This window comes from Gopherus flavomarginatus, chromosome 9 (genome assembly GCF_025201925.1).
Source record: "Gopherus flavomarginatus isolate rGopFla2 chromosome 9, rGopFla2.mat.asm, whole genome shotgun sequence".
In the NCBI taxonomy this organism is placed as follows: Eukaryota; Metazoa; Chordata; order Testudines; family Testudinidae; genus Gopherus; species Gopherus flavomarginatus.
Genome location: NC_066625.1, coordinates 30,641,628 through 30,662,598, shown reverse-complemented (window position 1 = coordinate 30,662,598; position 20,971 = coordinate 30,641,628). Strand labels below are relative to the sequence as shown.

The window sequence follows — 20,971 nt, the reverse complement described above, 5'->3', positions numbered from 1 at the left end:
CTTTAGGATTAACAAATGATAATGCACTTAACACTGGCCTCCTGGTTGTAGTGTGCGATATCACTTTCTCTTTAAGCAAGAATGATGTGACAACCATGTATGTTTGTGTCTACAGCATTTTTAACAGGCTTGTTAAGTACTTCTAAAATTGGTTTTGACCATGACCTGCTTATAAGGCTTTCTGCATGTCGCTGCGGTCCAGAGGATTGGTGTTTTGCAGCCTTTTCACATAGTTTATCAGCATTGGCTTTGCTGATTGGTCTGGCAAACCAAGCTCCTCCACTTTTATTCTATAAATCCATGGTATGCTCACATCTTGAATATTGTGTGCAGTTCTGGTCACCCCATCTCAGAAAAGATATATTGGAGTTGGGAAAAGGTACAGAGAAGGTGAACTAAAATGATTAGTGGTATGGAACAGTTTTCTTATAAGGAGAGATTAAAGACTGGGACTTTTCAGCTTGGAAAAGAGAGGACTCAGAGGGGATATGATAGAGGTCTAAAAAATCTTGACAGGTGCGGAGAAAGTGAATAAGATCCTTCACATAACACAAGAAGTAGAGGGTCACTCAATGAAATTAATAGGCAGCAGGTTTTAAACAAACAAAAGGAAATACTTCACACAAGGCACAGTCAACCTGTGGAACTTTTTGCCAGGGGGTTGTTGTAAAGGCCAAAACTATAACAGTGTTCAGAAAAGAACTAGATAAGTTCATGCAGAATATGTCCATCAATACCTATTAGCCAGGATGGGCAGGTAAGCAAAGCCATGCCTTGAGAGCCTCTGCTTGCCAGAAGCTGGAAGTAGATGACAGAGGATGGATCACTCGATAATTGCCCTGTTCTGTTAATTCCCTTTGAAGCACCTGGCATTGGCCACTGTTGGAAGACAGGGTACTGGGCTAGATGGACCATTGGCCTGACCCAATATGGCTGTTCTTATGTAAAACTTTGTTATGATATAATAAAAATGTTTAGTACAGAAACTCCTCAAGATAATGACCTCTTGAGATAGCAACAATGTGAGAGAATGACCTTGGCAAATGTGTTTTTTTAAATTTTTTGGCCTACTAGGGAATGTATATTTATATAAGTTTCTTAGTCACAAATCTAGCATTCTGGAGCAAAGTCACTAAAATGTAGTCCAACAAACAAATGTTCCTTTAATGTGTCCCTCCCTTCTCCCTCTACCACACCCCACCCATAGTTTTTGGTCTTGATCAGCGAAGACCCAGAGTTCAGAGGTGCTTTCACATGAGTTCCCCTCCCATCCTGTTGGAGTACAGGGGAGAAGGCACCTTGCTTGTTCTTCCAGCTGCTCATCACTCGCTCTGGCCGCTGTTGTTTGTCCTGACACCATTCACCCCCACCACTCCGTTGCTGATGACCCTGCGCCATAACCTTCTGCTGCCGCCTGCCACTGTGACCTCTGAGAGTCGGTCTCTTGAAGTTCCAACCAGCTCTGAGTGATTTCACTTCTTAGTGGGGGAACCTCACAGCGCGTGCAGGCTGGGCTGTCTTTTCAAGAGAAAAGCCGTCCTGCAGCAGGTCTAAGCACTTAGACCTGATTATTAGTGATTTCAGCTCTAGTGACCACTTAACAAAACAAAAAAGACTCTCTGTGGAGCCTAATAAGCTCTATCTTTAAATAGGGGAGAGGGGCAGGTCAAATAATGCCTGTGACTTTTAGGCACAGCCCACAGCACTAAGCAAAACCCTTGTCCCATCCTCCCCCACTCTCGCTTCACTGGGATCTGCCATCCAAACCCCTTCCTTAGTGAGTGCAGTTCAATCGAGGGTGACCAGTGCTTAATTTGTAATGAAAGAGGTGCCAGGGCTCAAGCAAGTTTTTTACTTTCATAACTGATGTGACAAGCCCAGGGCTCTGAACTGCCAAGCCTAGAGGTGCCAGGGCTCAGCCCTGGCAAAAATTAAGCTTTGAGGGTGACTCCCTCAGTCAGGACAGGCTAAGTACAGTTCTGCTGCCCTTTACTCAAACAATGAGAACAACATTTCATGACTCCCCGCATTCAATACTAAAATGATTTGTAACCCAGCACCAGCCAAAACTGCTCACTTGGGCAGCACAGCTCTGTCTGCTGGATACCTAGGCAGAGTAGGTATGCTCATGTAAATACACTCTGGTCCTGAAGCCTTCTCCCCTCCCCCGGCTCATCACTAGCTGTCAGGGAGAGCTCATTCAGACCTTGCTTACAAATCATCATTTGAAATTATAAGGCTAAAATGAATGTGCCAACACTGTCAGAACAAACAAGAGCCATGTGAAGGAGCTAGTCTTTGTTCATACTTTTCAATCTATGATACTTTTTCAGGCACAAGTATTTTATCATACACTGTCCATGCTTTTAAAGTGTGTATTAATGTTTCAGTTTCAGTTCGAATTTCCAACCAATGACTAAATTGGCAACACGGTAACTAGTGTGTGAGTGTGTGTGAGGGCAGAGGGGGATTGAGGAAATTCAGGGAGTGGGGTTGCACACCCACTGAGTGGGTGTAAGGAAATCCCTGGTACTCAGTCCCATTGTATAGACCTGTTCAGAGCTTTTTTTAGAAACATCCCTATCCTTACAAGACAGCAGGAGCACTCACTTTGCATGGACCTTGCATGTGCAACCTCCTTTAATAGGTGCTACTATTGCCTTTCTGGTGCATGTCTTAGGAGACTGGATATGTATCCATATGCTCCGTCGTGCACAGCATTCATGCTCTTGAAACACACACAAGCTCATTCTTGCACGATCTGGGCCTGCTGTGGCAGTCCTTCATTGGACTTAAATGCCACTGAAGTCCAGAGTGATTCTAGCCTGTACAAGGGCTACAGCTTGGCAGTGGTTTCTGTTCAGAGCTGCACCACGCCATGGGAAGCTGTAAAGGCAGGATTTTTTCCAGAGCGCCCAAGTGCATAAGGGGACATATTTCTCCCTGTGAGATTCTCCCACTTTGCAGACCAGTGCTGGGGGCATGCTGTAGAGCTGTGGGCCAGGGCACCTTCAGGAACACAGGAGGGTAGTAGAGTCCCTCTCTTTCCACAAGTGTAGGCATTGCATTTGGAGCCAGACCCTGTGTGGCTCCTTGTGTCTCTCCTCAACGTCCCACCTGCCTAAAGATCAACCAGGATCTGGTCTGGTAAGACCTGCAGGTTGGGCCCTTGCCAGTTTTCCTTCAGAAGAGAGAGAGGGAGAACTCTCCAAGGATGTGCCCAGTTAGCCATTTGATCACTGCTGGTGAATTAACTAAACGCATACTTGACAACTTACCAAATATTGTGAGACTTGAGTGTGTGGGTTCCCATCCCCATAGTCTTCATGTAATTGAAGAGCATCCCAGTGCTGGAGGACAAGGGGCTCCTTGATATCTGGTGGAAAGTTTCAAGTGTATCTGATATGTGTCAAGTAAGGTGTCACTGGAAAGCTAAGAACACACAGCTTATGAACATTCTTTTGTGGCTGGCACATGCACAGTAAATGTGGCACTAAAATGTGTTTACCAGGCTGTGGAATGAGTAAACAGGTTTCTCCCAAACAAAGAACTGATGTCTCCAGCCAGGTGTCAGAATTGACTTGTAACTGTAGGTCAAGGGCCCCTTTCATTTGCAACGAAGGGGGCAGGAACAGATCAATTTGTATTATAGAAAACACCAGTGGAGGAAGAAACTAGCATAAACCTTCCTTCACCACCAGACTCCATGTCAGCTTTCTCACAGGTCCAGTGAACTCTACAGGGGGAGGGAGGGTAGACCAACATTCAGAAAAATTGCTTTCGGTGGTTCACTGGGCTACAAAAGTGGGGCAAAGAACCCTCCCCCCTTATCTTTTCACCTAACAAGACAAAGAAACTGAGCACTTTATCTTTGGAGAGAGATCCTGACCAGAGAGGTGGTCTGCCATGTTGCTGGAAGAAACATCTGCTAAATTTTACCTGTAAAAGCAGCGAAGAGTCCTGGGGCATCTTATAGGACGAAAGCTCATGCTCCAATACCTCTGTTAGTCTATAAGGTGCCCCAGGACTCTTTGCAACGTTACTTTACATATTTTAGGGCCGCTTTCCTGACTCGCTGGTAAGACGTCAACTGCTCACTAACCAAAGCAGCCCTAGTGTTTAAAGGACTGAATGACCATCAAATGGTTCTGGCCCATCTAATACTCATTCAGGGCACTTTTTATTCCTGGATCACTTCTCTTAAAGCCCCTGGCCCAATTGCACTCCCAATAATAATACACCCTGCTCTTTCCTCTTCCTCCAGCTGCTATGGCGCCAACTCAGATTCCCAGTGGATTTCCCTTTCAAGGGTGCTGAGAAGAAGCCCCAGATTATTATAATAAGTAGCAGCATTGGGTGGGTCACAGACAACCCAGGCTGGCTGTGCGGCTTGTGTGCACTGCCTGGCGGGGAGCGGTTCAGGCACCCTCCCCATTCATGCAGTGAGCTGCGCCTGGTGGCCAGAGGGCCAGGGAGACGCAGCGCTTTGCTGGCCCCTCCTTGGCTGGAGCCGGCGCTTCAGCCTTGGCAGCCCTTGAGCCGGAGCCTGCCCTTGCCGGCGGCTCTGCCATTCAGGCTTAAGCCGCGAGCCGCAACATCTGTCGCTAGCCCAGCCAGCGGCGGGGAGCGCTGGAGCCCCGCGGCACCTGCGGGGCCGGAGCCCGTCACATGGTCCGGCCGGCTGGGATTAGACGCGTCGCGCTGCAGCGAAAAGCCGCGGTGATTATCCGGGGAGGCGGCTGGAGCAGAGCGAGCGCGGCCGGAGGGAGCCGCTCGCTGCACCCACATGGCCGGGGAGCGCTGCAGCGGGCGTCTGGCCCCGGAGCAGGCGCTGGCCGGGAGCTGTGCCCAGGCCGAGTGACTGCGGGCCGCGGAGCATGTCCTATCTGCGGCCCCCGGGCAGGGACCTGGAGCGCTTCGACGGGCTCTCTCTCATTTACTGGTAAGCGGGCTGCCGCCCCTGGGCTGGCCCGGCCGGGCCACTAGGAGCCGAGCGCTGGCACAAAGGGAAGGGCCGAGAATTTCTAACGCGAGTGGCGGGGAATGGACCCATCGCGGGGGGGTCCCGAGGAGAACGCATTGACTTGTGACCGGGGAAGGGCGCTGCATGGAGTCGCTTTGCAGGGCCGCTGAAAGGGGAGCAGGTGCATTCCTGTAACTCCCTTCTTCCAGCCACCCTTTACAAGGCACGATTATTTTCATAGATTCTAGGACTGGAAGGGACCTCGAGAGGTCATCGAGTCCAATCCCCCGCCCTCTTATTTAAGCCTGGTAGCCCCTACACTCCAGCCCCCTTCCTCTGTGAGATGGGTCACGGGGTTGGCTTTATAGTTGGGGGAATTGAAGTAGAGCAAGGTGAAAAGCTTTGCCAAGGGTCCCACAGAGGTGGGAATAGCTCCCCAAAGCTTATGGCTCCCAGCCCCTGTGCTCCAACGCTAGTTTTGTGATCTCTTTCTAAACCAGTAGTGTTTGTTTGGAACAGTAAGTGTGCACAAAACATCTAGAAAGGGCCATTGCAGCCTTGTCCCCAATGGCTCCAACAGAGATGCACCAGTAGGAAAGGCAGCAGAACTGAACTGGTTCCCTGCTCCGAGACTCTTACACTAGAAGGGACTGAGTTTAAAAGATACGTTTGTCAGCCAGCTTCCATGTGTGATACCCTAGAAATTCTAAGCTGGCACCTGGGATATGCTGACTCCCTAGCTTGGGATCATAAAAACAAGAGGCCTTAGCACTAGGCGAGCTCAATGATATTCTAGGAACCTGCACTAATACTCTCGCCAATTACTTCCACTCAGTTTGACAACTGGAGAACCACCCCCTGGAAGGACAAATGCAACTAAAAATGACTTAAAATAAAGCAGTAGTCTGTGCCGAGAAAAGGGAGAGGGTTTGATAGACTCTGGAGCTGAGCTGCTGCTTTTTGAACAGTCCTTGTTCCAGGACACTAACAAGCAGAAAATGGGTCAGACTCCGAGGGTCCCTTCAGCTTGTGGAGTCATTTGTCCTTCTGCTCCCATTCAGAGCTGGTAGCGTTTTCCATCCATTTTGCCTAGATGTAAATAGCGGAACATGGCCTCGGCGAAGGGGATCAGGCCCCTGGAGCCTGCTGCACAAGTCCAGTCTGAGACCGTCAATGAAATGAGTGGTGGTATCTGGTCAAAGGAAGATGCACACCATATATCCATGTGCAACTGGCAGTACCTCGCTATGGGTCTGATCCGAAGTCCAGTGAAGTGAATGGAAGGCTGTTTTGGATTGGGCAGTAGGAGGGAAACCAGGTAGCTTGGATGTTCAATTCTCTCTAAATTCCACCTGAGGTTGAGTAAACTAGTTAATTTCCCAAATGGGGCAGTTTGAAGGAAGCCTTACTGGTACAGTGCATGACTCCTGCATTCCATATGCAAATATGGTCACCATCATAAATGGGGAACGTGCTGGAAAAATAGTGCTTAACATAGTGGGTCCAGCTGGTGTCATTCCAAGTAGGTCCATTGTCCTCAGATGAGTTATGCCAACTTGCCACCCGCTTAAATCTATCCCAATATGTAATTTAATTCTCCCAGGCTGGTAAGTACTAGTAACCCAACTGCAGAGGAGCAGATAGATTAAGGGACTTGGCCAGAGCCCCAGAATCAGTGTCAGAACCAGGCTTGGACCCAGGAATTCTTGATTTGCTCCCTAATGCTCATACCATGCACAGAATGACCCATGCAATTTTGGTTCTGACAGGACATTTGATACTGTAAGTGCTTGGTTAGAAAAGTAATTATTTGATTAAACTGGCAGTAAATATACAAGTGTGTTTAAAACCTCAGAAAGGGAGAACATGGTGTTACTGAAACCAACCAGAAATAAATGACAAGGGCCTGGTGCATCCCTCAACTGGTGAGTGTGATCAAGAACATGTCTGGCTTTCTAAGGTGGATGCTTCCATGAAGCAGAAAATCTGGGCAGAGGAAAGATGGCTAATATCTAATTTTAATATGGTACATAGACTTATATGTGGGACCTGCTCCAGTGTGCATTGAAGCCAATGGGAGTATTCCCATTGACTTGAATGGACCCAGTCTGGGTCCATAGTGCGACTGACTTCACTGGCTGATGAATTATGGATTCAGTGGGCTAGAACCACAGCTGGTGTGACCTACTGTAGCTCTGTTGACTTCAGTGGTGCTACGCTGGTTTTCCTCCAGGTGAGGATCTGGCCCTGTTTTTCTAGTGACGTGAGACATGTTCAGTTGGTTTTGCCTTTAAAAGCAACCCTGAGCTTTCTGAACAGGGCTTTCTCTTGCCTTTGCTAGAAATAATTCACCTTTTATGTCCCCATAATCCCATCAAGTTTTCATTAGGTGCCTTATAAGGAAGAACCTAGTAAGAGGAAACTAACCTCTTTAACTGTTTCCAAGAAATTTGTTTTCTTTGATGGTTTAACACTTGAATGTTGAACTAAAAGTAACAGAGATTTGTGTCGCTCCCACTGGAATTCATTAGCAAATTCCTTCCAGGAGGGGTGGAGAATGTTATAAGCAAAGAATATTTTTGGTTTGCTTAGTTGCTTTTTCAGCTGCAGGAAAAATTGTTACTCCTGTAAGAACTTAAAACCCTAGAGATACTTCCACAAGGAGAGTGAAGTCTGGACTTTAATCTAGATTTCCAGTTTCCATCATGTCAATGCATGGATTGAATACATGCAAAAGGTGCATCTCAGCCCTGCAGGGTGCGCTATAATAATAAACAATCATTTGTTTTCAGGCACACAGAAATGTGTGAGGTGCCTCCAGGAATAAGCAAAGACATTGTACTTTTCCAGAATCGTTCCTTTTAAAAACCTGTGCAGCATCATCATCTGCTCCTGAATTTGGCTCCCTCATGACTCCACCTGAACCCCCTAATGCTCTTAGTGACACTCCAGTGTATTCAGTATTGACTATGCTGACTTTAGTGCTGGAACTCTGATTTTACATCTGTGTGGTGGAGAGTGGGATTTGGCCCAGCATCTCCAACTTGGTGGGAGTGGAAATACTTGTGAGCATAGAGAGGTCACTAGATTACTGCTTCGTAGGTAAAAAAGGTGTAGGGGATGGCTTCTGGGCCCTACATCCTCCTCTTAGGCTTTGTCTACAAGAGCGAGCTTTGTACCAGCAATTGGCCGTAAGCAGAGCTTTGGAACAATGGTGGAAGCAAGAAGCACCCCTGGCCTCCAGATTTGCTCCTTGGCTTGTAGTGAGCATGCTCACACAGACTGAGCATGCTTAGTAATATTTGCTGAAGCTGCTGCCCTCACTCTGCCCCTCCCCACCGCTATTGGCAGGTATGAGTCAACTCTGGTGGAAGTTGCAGTGCAAACAGGACTCAAGTGTTTTTTTATCAGCATGTCCCCATGGAAGAAAGGATGACCTAGTGGATGGGACACTAAGCTGGGCCCCGGGAGACCTAAGTTCAGTTCCTGGCTTAGTCACAGATTTTCTATGTGAGCTTGGGCAAAGCCTTTAATTTATCCAGTGCCTCTGTTCCCTGTGTACAAAATGGGTGCTTACACTTTCCTGCCTCATATGGGCACAGTGAAGATAAAATCCACTCACAGTTGCGAGGCGCTCAGATTCTATGATAGTTAAAGAGGAAGGATGGTCCAGTGGTTAGGGTACTAGCTAGAGAGGTGGGTTCAACTTCCTGTGGGACCCTAGGCGAGTCAGTCTCTCTGGGGCTCAATTCCCATCTGTAAAATGGGCATAATAGCCCCCCCAGGGTGTTGTGAGGATGAAGCTATTAAGGATTGTGAGATGCTCAGGTACTATGGTCATGGGGGCCATCTGAGCACTTAAAGTAGATAGAGGGGTATACAAGTTCCTAGACCAGGGTTCGGCAACCTTTGGCACGCGTTCCATCAGGGAATCCACTGGTGGGCTGGGATGGTTTGTTTACCTGCAGCATCCACAGGTTTGGCCGATCACAGCTCCCACTGGCCACGGTTCGCTGTCCCAGGCCAATGGGGGCTGCGGAAAGCGAGGTGGGCTGAGGGATGTCCTGGCTGTCGCTTCCCGTAGCCCTCATTGGCCTGGAACGGCCAATGAAAGCTGCAATCGGCTGAACCTGCGGGCGCAGCAGGTAAACAAACCGTCCCAGCCTGCCAGTGGATTTGCCAGATGGGTCGCGTGCCAAAGGTTGCTGATCCCTGTCCTAGACAGACACACTGTTAGACAATGACAATCTGCCTAAATGTTTAAAAAACACCCTCCACAAAACCCAACCCATTAGTGTATCTCCACATTCTGTGGGCATGGTGCCAAAGTCACTCAGAACTCATCTGACTTCATTTTCATTGGATTGCAAATCGGGTGGGTGAAAACCTTCCTTTCCCCAGAAGTTTACTATCCTCTCCAGTACACAATTTCAGACCCAACCCTGTATCCAGAGAAAAGCTCTGTGGGATTTATCTGCCTGTAGTTGGGGAACAGCTGAAGAAAGGGAGGGGAAGAGTTTGTGCAGCAATCTGCCTAGCAGAAGCTGCTCTGTTTCTGCAACAGTATGTGTCTGATTAGTCCTGTTGATGCATCGGGAAAATTGTTGGCTCGGGGAAAGCCAAGCTCCCTCCAAGACCCCAGTGTATGAAAAGTGCCAGATGGGCTGGGTGGTGTTCTGCTGGCCTTACACTTTGCTTAGGATTTTGTCCAGGAAGCAAGCTCTTCAGGGCAGTAAACAGATGGCAAGTGAGATAACGCTGCCCCATCACTTTGATAAATGTGGCCCAACTCTGCCACTGATTAAAAGATTAATTTGTTAGAGTGTCTGGAATGAATGAATGAATAGATTAACTAAACTGACCCATACCCTGGTACTTTTTGTACAGTCACACCTGCTGGGAACTGACACTTGGGCAACCTTTCCCTTGCACTGATGAGTGAACAGAACAAGTTCTAAAATCTGTGTCCTAGGCAGTGATTAGTGTGCGGGGACTGGAAGCCGGCACCCTTAGGTTCAGTTTCGGGCTCTCTTGCTGTGATCTTGGGCATTTAATTTCTCTTCTCCATGACTCTGTTTTCCCATCTGTAAAATGGGTGCAATACTGCTGGCCTACCTGCGGACATTGGGGCTGATTGAAAGCCCACTGAAGTCAGTTGATGGGATTTGGATCGGGCTCAATTGTGAGGCTTAATTCATGAATGCTTTATAAAACACTTTGAGATCTTCTAGTAGAAGTGAAGTCAGATTTGGAAAACTGTCATAGAATGTACACCTTAGATACAAATATTCTCCTCTGCAACAGTGAGGATAAAACAAATGAGAAATTATCTGCCCATCAATCATGATGACTTGCCTTGGCTGGATAGATTTTTGCCTTGTCATGTTATTTGTATTGTGCTAGCATCTAGGGGCCCCGATCATGGACCAGGACCCCATTGTGCTGAGGGCTGTATTAACATGGAACAGAAACACAGGTCCTGCCCCAACGAGCTTACAATCTAAGTATAAGACAAGAGACAATGGGTGGATTCAGACAGATGGAGGGCACACAAAGAAACAATGAGATGATACTGCTCAGCATGACCAGGCAGTGATCTCGCCACACCAGGCAGTGATCTCTGCCGGACCACTGTGGAGTTTGTCCCAGCAAAGGAGGGATTTGAAGGGGGCCAATGAAGTAGCTTTGTAGATGTAGATCTCCCTTGCTGAAATACAGCCAGGACCAGAACGAGCAGTAACACGGTGCAACTGGGCTGGAGAAAGGAATCAAAGATGGGAAGCCAAAGGAGTCAAGGGCAGTGCTGCTGATATAGGGAGGGGCAGGGAAAGGGTTGTGATGGGTGAGAACAAGAATGACTAAAGAGAAAGGAGAGCAGAAATGGGGAGGAAAAGGGATGAAGGAAAGAGGTGGGAAAGAGTTGCTTTTGATGCAGGGGTCATTTGAGAAAAATCAGATTACCGTTCAGGAGCAACTGGAATGTTTCTGAGCTCGTTGCAAGATTGGAGTTGTGAGGAGAGAGAGATGAAGCCCGCTCAGCCACTGTGGGGTGGGGCAGCTCCTAAATAGGTCATGAGAGCTATTGTATTACTTATGCTGCAAGCTCTTTCGGGCAGGGATTGGCCACCACTCTGATGGCCCAGCAGCTGGCACAGAGAGGCTCCATGAATGGCTGGTCTGGAAGCACTGCTGTCAGAAACGTGACTGAGTGATAATGGTTAAAGGGATCTGGTATGAAGGCCAAGACCATAACAGGGTTCAAAAAAGAACTAGTTAAGTTCATGGAGGATAGGTCCATCAATGGCTATTAGCCAGGATGGGCAGCAATGGTGTCCCTAGCCTCTGTTTGCCAGAAACTGGGCATGGGCGACAGGGGATGGCTTACTTGAAGATAACCTGTTCTGTTCATTGCCTCTGGGGAACCTGGCACTGGCCACTGTTGGAAGACAGGATATTGGGCCAGAAGGACCTTTGGTCTGACCCAGTGGGGCCGTTCTTATGTATGGCGTTTTCTTTCTCCAGCCAATGAAGGAAGTGTTGGAATCACCCATTGGCTTCAGTGGCAGAAGGTGGCAGCAGCTGACAGGCTGTCTTGCAAAAGCAGATGCTGTGTGGGAGGAGACCTTGGTGGGCATAAAGAGAAATGGGGCAGCTGCTGGGTGGGCTTGTAAAGAAAAATGCACACAGTGTTGCCTGGGACTGGCTCCTCTTGTCAGGTGTGCCTAGATAGCTCTATTGACTTGAGTGGAATTATTGCTGATTTAGCCGCAATTCTACAAGTTACAATGCCTGGACAAGCCCCTTCATGCTTCCTTCCATGGTACCTGAGGCCTCAGAGGCCCTTTGGCTTCCTCGGGGCTTAGCATAGAGGCCCACCCATTGCAGAATCAGGCCCTTATGCCAATCCATCAGGCAGATTTGATCCCTTTCAGCCTGAGAACATGAGGCCTGTCTCTCAGAAGGCAATGAGTGTTATGCCATTTGTTCCCCACGGGGGCAGGGTTCCATCAACCACTAGAACAAGCGCTGGTCTCAATTTTCCTGATTTTTGTTTTTGATTCCTATTTTGATCAAAAGTCTTATTTGGACCAAAAAGAAAAGGAAGAAAACTTTCCCACTTCCCTCTTTTTCCCAACCAGCTCAAGGACTATTAGAAGTTTTTCATACATCAAAAGTTCAACAAAAAAGGTTGGTGAAATGAGCCATTTTTTGCCATGGGGAAACCCAAGAAACTATTTCAACAAAATGTTCTTCATGATTTTTCTTTTCATATTTCCACTCTCTGAAGTTAGATCTCATTGGAGCCAGAGGGTCAGATCCTCGTTCTAAGGAAATCTATGGGCTTTGTCCCACTAAATCAATAGGGACTAGGATTTGGCCCAGAGGACTTTATTTTAACATCCTTGTTCTTTTCCATGTCTACACTTACCTTCGGAGTGATCGATCCAGCGGGGGTCAATTTATTGCGTCTAGTGAAGATGTGATAAATCGACCGCCGAGCGCCCTCCCGTTGACTCCAGTACTCCACGAGAGTGAGAAGCTTAGGCGGAGTCGACGGGGGAGCGTTAGCAGGCGGCCTACCACAGTGAAGACACCATGGTAAATAGATCTAAGTATGTCAACTTCAGCTACATTATTCACATAGCTGAAGTTGCGTATCTTAGATTGATCCACCCCAGGCTCGGCTCCAGCCACCAACTCAGCAAGTAGGTGCTTAGGGCAGCCAAGGGGAAGGGGTGGCCAAAGCGAAGGAGCAGCAAGTCGGGCTCTCTGGTGGCAATTTGGCGGCGGGTCCCTTGGTTCCTCTCAGAGGGAAGGACCGGCCGCCAAATTGTTGCCGAAGAAGAAAGCGGCGTGGTGCAGCTGCCGCTGATCGCGATCACAGTTGTTTTTTTTTTCTCACCACTTGGGGTGGCAAAAACCCTGGAGCCGGTCCTGATCCCCCCCATGCCGCCCAGTGTACACTAGGCCTCTGGCAGCTGCTTCTCCTTCCCTGCTGCTTCTCTTCCTTGTACAGTGAATTTTTCAGTGGGCTTTGGATTCATTTGGACTTATCTCCCTTTGGTTTCCTGCTGTCGGCCTCTTATTTTCCCCAATTAATTTGCTGCTCATCAGGGGACCCAGACAGCTTAACCCAGAGGATAGAAAGTATTTGCAGGCTGGCAGACGGAGTCTAGACTGGATGCCTGGGGAGAAAAGGGATCTTAGCTTTCAGTTCTTCCAGTCTGGAAGGAACAACCTGCTTCTGTTAATAAGTTTATAACCAGTGAAATCCTGTGGCTGAGGGGATTCGGAAACTTGGGGACTTTGTAATCCTGTTAACCCTTAATACATCTGATTTGCTGACTGAGTTAGAGCTGATTGATTTTAGCTGGGGTATTTTATTTTTCTTAATATTATTTGTGTGTGTGTGTGTGTGTGTGAACTTGTTTACTTGAATGAATACAATATTTTTTTTAGATACAGCTGAGTTTCCGCTGCATTTAAAATAGGTTTCCTTATAATTCAGGGCAAGAAAGAATGTGTGTATGTAAATCTGTGTGTTTGTGTACACACACACACACACACACACACACACACACACACACACACACACACACACACACACACACACACACACACACACGTTCACTGGATTGGAGTCAGAATTAGATCTATAGTTCTTGATTCTCTAGTCTCTCACGTCAGTGGGGTTACGCCAGTGTAACTCCAGAATTGTACCAATGTAACAATGAATTGGGCATGTTGTGTTTATTTCACTCTTTGTACAATATGTTGTCTAGGGAACTTGGTGCGACAGAACTAAGGAAAATGGCTTAATAAGAGTAAAAGAAAAGATGTATGAATAGTAATAATAGGAGAAACCTTGCAAAGCTGTTAGTCCTCACACTTCAAGGTGTAAACTAATCATGAACTAGTGTCATGAAAATTTCCTAAACTATTGGTACATTATTGCACTGTTAGATGCGCTATAGGGTTTTACTGTCCTCTCATGCATTTGGCTTTGGCCTTTGTCAGACAGGACAGTAGGCTAGATGGACTCTTGATGTGATTTAGATTGGCAGTTTGTATGTCTTTGTGCAGACCTAGCAAAAATGCTACATTAATGTCTTGACAGAACTATGCTGCAGGAGACCCAGGCAGAGCTGTCTGCTCACGGAAGGTCAGATAAATAGTAACATGAATTTTGAGGCTCCCCGTACTCGGTTGGAATACTCCCTTACTCCCTGAGTAGTCTCACTGGGGGCTGTGGGAGCATTTGTGGATGTGTTACTATGCAGCCACGACTGGGTATATGAGACTCGTGCCCAATGGCAATGATGAGTTTTAGAGGAAAGTGAGAGAAGAAGAGAAAATACTGGCCATCTGAAGTGTGGGGGACGCTCTGCATCATGTCTGCAGTGACCTCTGATCGTGGCTGGGATGTGGTATGGGTGAAACCTTGGAAGGGGCTTCAAAGGGCAGCAGTGCATGTTTCCGTCTTTGGAAAAACATGAGATAAGCAGACATGACTGTCCCCCAGACCTTGAAGGGCAGTAGGGGTGCTGGGAAGGGAAAGCTGTAAGGAGCTCTAAAGAGCTACAGGCTGATTTGGGCCAATAGGATGGTGGGAGCATGAGGCTGTAAAATTAAACCATCAAATCAACCTCAGAAACTGTTCAAGGAAGGAGGCTAGAGCCTTTTGTTTATCCACAACAGCTACTTAAACTAAGCAGATCCATTTCTAAACGGCTGGGAGATTAGTCTCCAATTATAGAAAGACAGAGTTTCTGACTCCCCCAAATTCCAGCAAGCTAGAAAAGCAGACTAACCTTTTGCTTTGTGAGAGAAGGTTGGGAGCAGCAGAGCAAGGATCCCAAATGTGGGGACAGTCCCAGTCCAACTGGACTTGGGGTCCTATGGAGGAACATGCCGCAATAACTCGAGTGGCTTTGAAAGAAAAACGAGCTTGTTAAAGCTTCCAAAAATGAGATATTTACATTCAGTTAATCTTGATCTCGAGTCAACACATCCGGCGATTTGAACTGAAACAGATGTTGGTACATACGGTACTTATAGAACGTTTATCTTACTTGGATACGTGGGTACTGCACAAATTTCCTATTTCCCTTTACCCATTGCCAGGATAAAGTGCAAAAGTGTAACTAGATTCAAAAAAGAATTAAATAAGTTGATGGAGGAGAGGTCCAGCAATGACTATTAGCCATGATGTCCAGGCTCTGACTACCAGATGCTAGTACTAGACAACAGGGGATGGATCACTGGATAATTGCTCAGTTCTGTTCATTCCCTCTGGAGCACCTGGCATTGGCCACTGTCAGAGGACAGGATACTGGGCTAGATGGGCCATTGGTCTGACCCTGTATGGCCGCTCTTATGTTCTTAGAGGATGTTTGGGTTGGGAGGAGAGGGAAGGGAAGCAAACCAGATGAGGCATTTTTTCTATGTGGAAATACTTAACTTTGAAGAGGCATGTGAAGATGTGTATTTTACTTAAGGGGAAAATCTAGCAGTTTTGAAAGCCATGTCTCAAATTTGCTTCGGTTTGTAAACCCACATTTGTTTGAGGTTCTTCAGTCCCCAAAGAGAAGGACTGCACAGGACTTTCTATATGAAGTTGGGTTGACTACTTTTGATTTCCTCCTGAAAACAACTACACGCACTATCTTAATAGTTAGTGAAATTTGAAAGCGGTATTGGGATAATGGCTGCATGAGAGGTTCTGTGTGACTTTTTTTACTTATTCAAATAATCTGCACAATCTAAATATAGACAAAAATATTTTTGAGGAGCCAGATCCTGAAATCTTTGCTCATTCAGTCACCCCTTGAGTTTAGTGGGATGTTGTCTGATTAGTGACTGAATAATAACGGAACAAAAACTTAGTTAAGATGGATAGACTTGGGAGTCAAGTGGATAATCAGCTGAACATGAGGAGCTCCCAGTGCAGTGATGTGGCCAAGTGGGCTAATGTGATCCTTGGATGTGTAAAGAGGGAATATTAAGTGGGAGTAGAGAGTATATATCACCTCTCTGTTTGGCATTGGTGTGACCACTACTGGAATACTGTGACCAGGTCTTATGTCAACAATTCAAGAAGAATGTTGGAAAAATCAGAGAGGGTTCAAAGAAGACACACAAGAGTGATGAAAGGGTTGGGAGACATGTCTGATAGTGGAAGACTCCAGGAGCTCAATCTATTTATCTTTCCAAGAGACAGTTAAGGAGTGACTTGATCACAATCTATAAGTACTTAAATGGGGAAGAGGAATTTCAAGAGCCCTCTCTTGTCAATCAGAAAAAGGCTGTAACAAGTTCCAAGGCTGGAAGTTGAAACCAGATCAATTCAGATTAGAAATAAGGTGCAGACTTTTCACAGGGAAGGTAATTAAGTTTACCAAGGACTGCGGTGGATTTTCCACCGCCGGAAACTTTAAAATCAAGACTGGATTTTTTTTTTCTAAAAACCATACTCTAGCTGAAGCAGGGAGTCCTCTGGCCCATGTTGGGCAGGAGATCAGACTGCAAGACCAGAAGGGACCATGATGGTCACTTAATCTCTGAACCTATGAAGTTATTTTTAGCATAGTGTCGTGTGTGCAGCGCAGTGTGTCATTGTTCTAATTGAGCCGCAGCACTTATAAGCCTAGTTTTTTCACAAGTTCCCGCCACATCCCTGTAGAGGCAGGGATGGGAAGCAAGGCTCCTTGGGCCACTTCCAAGAGAACTACTGTAAATGAACCACACCAGATGGAATGGCCAGGGGGACAGGCAGCAGCAGGGCTAAAGCTAACGTCACACCTGCTGCAATCATTTAGTGTTCATTGCTCATTCCTACTCATAGGTGTTGTCTTTGTGATGGCTGCCATCTTGGCCAGCACAGCAGGGATTGATGTGGGAACCCCCAGAGCGAAAAGCACAAGCTGCTACAGCCCCTAGAGCACTTGAACGGGAGCTATAACAGACTCCCGTCCTCTGTGAAACAGGCACAGGGAGACTTAGTTTTAGCAGGTATTTAGCTGTCTGAAGGGGAACCTAGGATTTACCTCAAGCAGCTAACATGCATTAACAACAACAGCCCTGTCTTCTCTAGGATTTGAATGTGTTAATATGCACCCTTTCCCCAAGTGTAGACATGGCCTGAGGAAACACCAGTGTAGGTTGGAGGGGAGTCAGGGTCAGAGCTGGCTTTTCGATCCAGCACCGCTCTGGTTGTGTGTGTGGAGAAGAAACCTGCAGATACTGAGGATAAAATCAGAGGCCCTCTGACATAACCTTAGTCCCAGATTTGGACCTTAGCGTCCAAAATATGGGGGTTAGCATGAAAACCTCCAAGCTTAGTTACCAGCTTGGACCTGGTACCTGCTGCCACCACCCAAAAAATTAGAGTGTTTTGGGGCACTCTGGTCCCTCTGAAAAACCTTCCCTGGGGACCCCAAGACCCAAATCCCTTGAGTCTCACAACAAAGGGAAATAATCCTTTTTCCCTTCCCCCCTCCAGGTGCTCCTGGAGAGATACACAGACACAAGCTCTGTGAACCCAAACAGAGTGAATCTCCCTCTCTGTTCCCAATCCTGGAAACAAAAAGTACTTTCCTATTCCCCCCAGAGGGAATGCAAAAATCAGGCTAGCGATCCAACACACAAATCTCCCCTTGATTTCTTCCTCCCACCAATTCCCTGGTGAGTACAGACTCAATTTCCCTGAAGTAAAGAAAAACTCCAACAGGTCTTAAAAGAAAGCTTTATATAAAAAAAAGAAAAATAAGTACAAATGTTCTCTCTGTATTTAGATGATACAACACAGGGTCAATTGCTTAAAAGAATATTGAATAAACAGCCTTATTCCAAAAGAATACAAATCAAAGCACTCCAGCACTTATATTCATGCAAATACCAAAGAAAAGAAACCATATAACTTACTATCTGATCTCTTTGTCCTTACACTTAGAAACAGAAGACTAGAAAGTAGAACTACTTCTCCAAAGCTCAGAGAAAGCAGGCAGACGGAAAACAAAAGACTCAGACACTCAAATCCCTCCACCCAAAGTTGAAAAAATCCGGTTTCCTGATTGGTCCTCTGGTCAGGTGCTTCAGGTGAAAGAGACATTAACCCTTAGCTATCTGTTTATGACACGCCCCCCAAATTGCAGACAGTGGGGAAGCTCACTGGCGGCGATTTCCTTCTAGAACTTGAAAATAAACAGATTAATACAACACATGCACCTTTACATATACTACTAAGTGTATAACTAACAGACTTCTACATTTTAAGAAAACTTTTTAACTACTGAATTCTGGGAAACTCTCACGGGAGAGTGCATCAGCTACTTTGTTAGAAGCTCCTGTGATGTGTTGAATTTTAAAATTAAAATCTTGGAGAGCTAAACTCCAACGAAGAAGTTTCTTGTTGTTCCCCTTGGCAGTATGAAGCCACTTTAGTGCAGCATGGTCAGTTTGTAGTTGGAACCGCCGTCCCCAAACATATGGGCGTAGCTTTTCCAGGGCGTACACAATGGCATAGCATTCCTTTTCACTGACTGACCAGTGACTTTCCCTCTCAGACAGTTTCTTGCTGAGAAACACGACAGGATGGAAGTTGTGATCTGTTGCTTCCTGCATGAGCACTGCTCCTATACCACGCTCAGATGCATCTGTGGTTACTAGGAATGGCTTGTCAAAATCCGGGGCCCTGAGCACAGGGTCCGACATGAGCGTTGCCTTAAGTTGGGTAAAGGCCTTTTGACACTCATCAGTCCACTTAACTGCATTTGGCTGGGTCTTTTTGGTCAGGTCGGTCAGTGGGGCAGCGATTTGGCTGTAGTGGGGTACAAATCGCCTGTAGTATCCGGCCAAGCCTAAGAAGGATTGGACCTGCTTCTTGGACCGTGGGACAGGCCACTTTTGGATAGCATCCACCTTGGCCTGTAGGGGGTTTATGGTTCCTCGACCCACCTGGTGCCCCAGGTAAGTCACTCTGTTTTGGCCTATTTGACACTTTTTGGCCTTAACAGTTAGTCCTGCCTGCCTGATGCGCTCAAAGACCTTTTCCAGGTGTAGTAGGTGTTCGGGCCAGGAGTCTGAAAAAATGGCCACATCATCGAGGTAGGCAACTGCAAATTCTCCCAGTCCAGCTAGTAGACCATCTACCAGCCTCTGGAAGGTGGCGGGTGCATTTCGAAGGCCGAAAGGAAGGACCTTGAATTTATACACCCCCGCATGGGTGACGAATGCTGACCTCTCCTTGGCAGGTTCATCTAGCGGTACTTGCCAGTACCCCTTGGTTAAGTCTATTGTAGAGATGAACTGGGCACGTCCCAACTTTTTGTTGTTTTTCCATTTCTCGGTGGTGAGCCGACTCTTCTTCTGCTTGTTTCCTTCGGTAGGCCATCTCTTCTTCTTCTTGCTTCCTTCTGTGGGCCAACTCTTCTTCTGCTTGTTTCCTTCGGTAGGCCACCTCTTCTTCTTCTAGTTTTCTTTTGTGTTCTGCCTCCTTGGCTGCCTCTTTGGCTGCCTGTTCTCTTTGGTAGGCTGCCTGTTCTCTTTGGTAGGCTGCCTCTTTGATCTGTTCTTCTCTTTCTTTCATCTCCATCTCTTTTTGTTTTATTTCCAGTTGTCGCCTGTGTTCAGCTTCTTTGATTTGTTCTTCGGCGTCAATTTTTGCCTTAGAAGTCATGGTTCCTGTTTTCTTGTGTTGGGGTGCCCTCCGGTGTTTATCTTCTGAACTGCAGGTTCTGTTGCCTCCTGGAGTCTGCCTAGCAACAGTGCCTTTAGCTAATTTTCCTTTTCTCTTTCTAGCTAATGTTCAATGAAGGGAAACCAGAAAAACCACTTTATTTGCATGCCTATAAGTGCTGTTACTTGCCTCCTAATGGGAGGGCTATTGCATGACAAAAGACCCTCAACAGTTTCTTAATGGCTTCTCGCTTAACATGCAAGCCACAAACTGCCAGAGAGAGCAGAAAAAAAAATTCTCTCTGGTTCCCTTTTAAAACCAACTGTTTCTCTCTGCTAAAAAGCCCTTAGCAGAGAAAAGAAAAATATAATATTCCTACTGGCTTCTGGATTCTAGTCCCACCAGCTGCACACCATGACAAACCCTTAGTCCCAGATTTGGACCTTAGCGTCCAAAATATGGGGGTTAGCATGAAAACCTCCAAGCTTAGTTACCAGCTTGGACCTGGTACCTGCTGCCACCACCCAAAAAATTAGAGTGTTTTGGGGCACTCTGGTCCCTCTGAAAAACCTTCCCTGGGGACCCCAAGACCCAAATCCCTTGAGTCTCACAACAAAGGGAAATAATCCTTTTTCCCTTCCCCCCTCCAGGTGCTCCTGGAGAGATACACAGACACAAGCTCTGAACCCAAACAGAGTGAATCTCCCTCTCTGTTCCCAATCCTGGAAACAAAAAGTACTTTCCTATTCCCCCCAGAGGGAATGCAAAAATCAGGCTAGCGATCCAACACACAAATCTCCCCTTGATTTCTTCCTCCCACCAATTCCCTGGTGAGTACAGACTCAATTTCCCTGAAGTAAAGAAAAACTCCAACAGGTCTTAAAAGAAAGCTTTATATAAAAAAAAAGAAAAATAAGTACAAATGTTCTCTCTGTATTTAGATGATACAACACAGGGTCAATTGCTTAAAAGAATATTGAATAAACAGCCTTATTCCAAAAGAATACAAATCAAAGCACTCCAGCACTTATATTCATGCAAATACCAAAGAAAAGAAACCATATAACTTACTATCTGATCTCTTTGTCCTTACACTTAGAAACAGAAGACTAGAAAGTAGAACTACTTCTCCAAAGCTCAGAGAAAGCAGGCAGACGGAAAACAAAAGACTCAGACACTCAAATCCCTCCACCCAAAGTTGAAAAAATCCGGTTTCCTGATTGGTCCTCTGGTCAGGTGCTTCAGGTGAAAGAGACATTAACCCTTAGCTATCTGTTTATGACATCCTCCTTTCCCTAGCATTCACCACTACCCCTAAACCTCTTGAGAAA

The 20,971-nt window shown here is 46.6% G+C and overlaps 1 protein-coding gene across 1 annotated transcript in view; it reads left to right on the top strand.

Moving 5' to 3' along the window:
* Window positions 1-4,852: 4,852 nt before the first annotated feature.
* The window catches only part of LOC127058528 (syntaxin-binding protein 4-like), a 132,200-nt gene continuing 116,081 nt past the window's right edge, over window positions 4,853-20,971 (top strand). Inside the window, exon 1 of the mRNA XM_050968654.1 lies at window positions 4,853-4,942. Coding sequence (XP_050824611.1) covers window positions 4,878-4,942 — 65 coding nt within the window. The 5' untranslated portion in view covers window positions 4,853-4,877. The remainder of the gene's footprint in view (window positions 4,943-20,971) is intronic.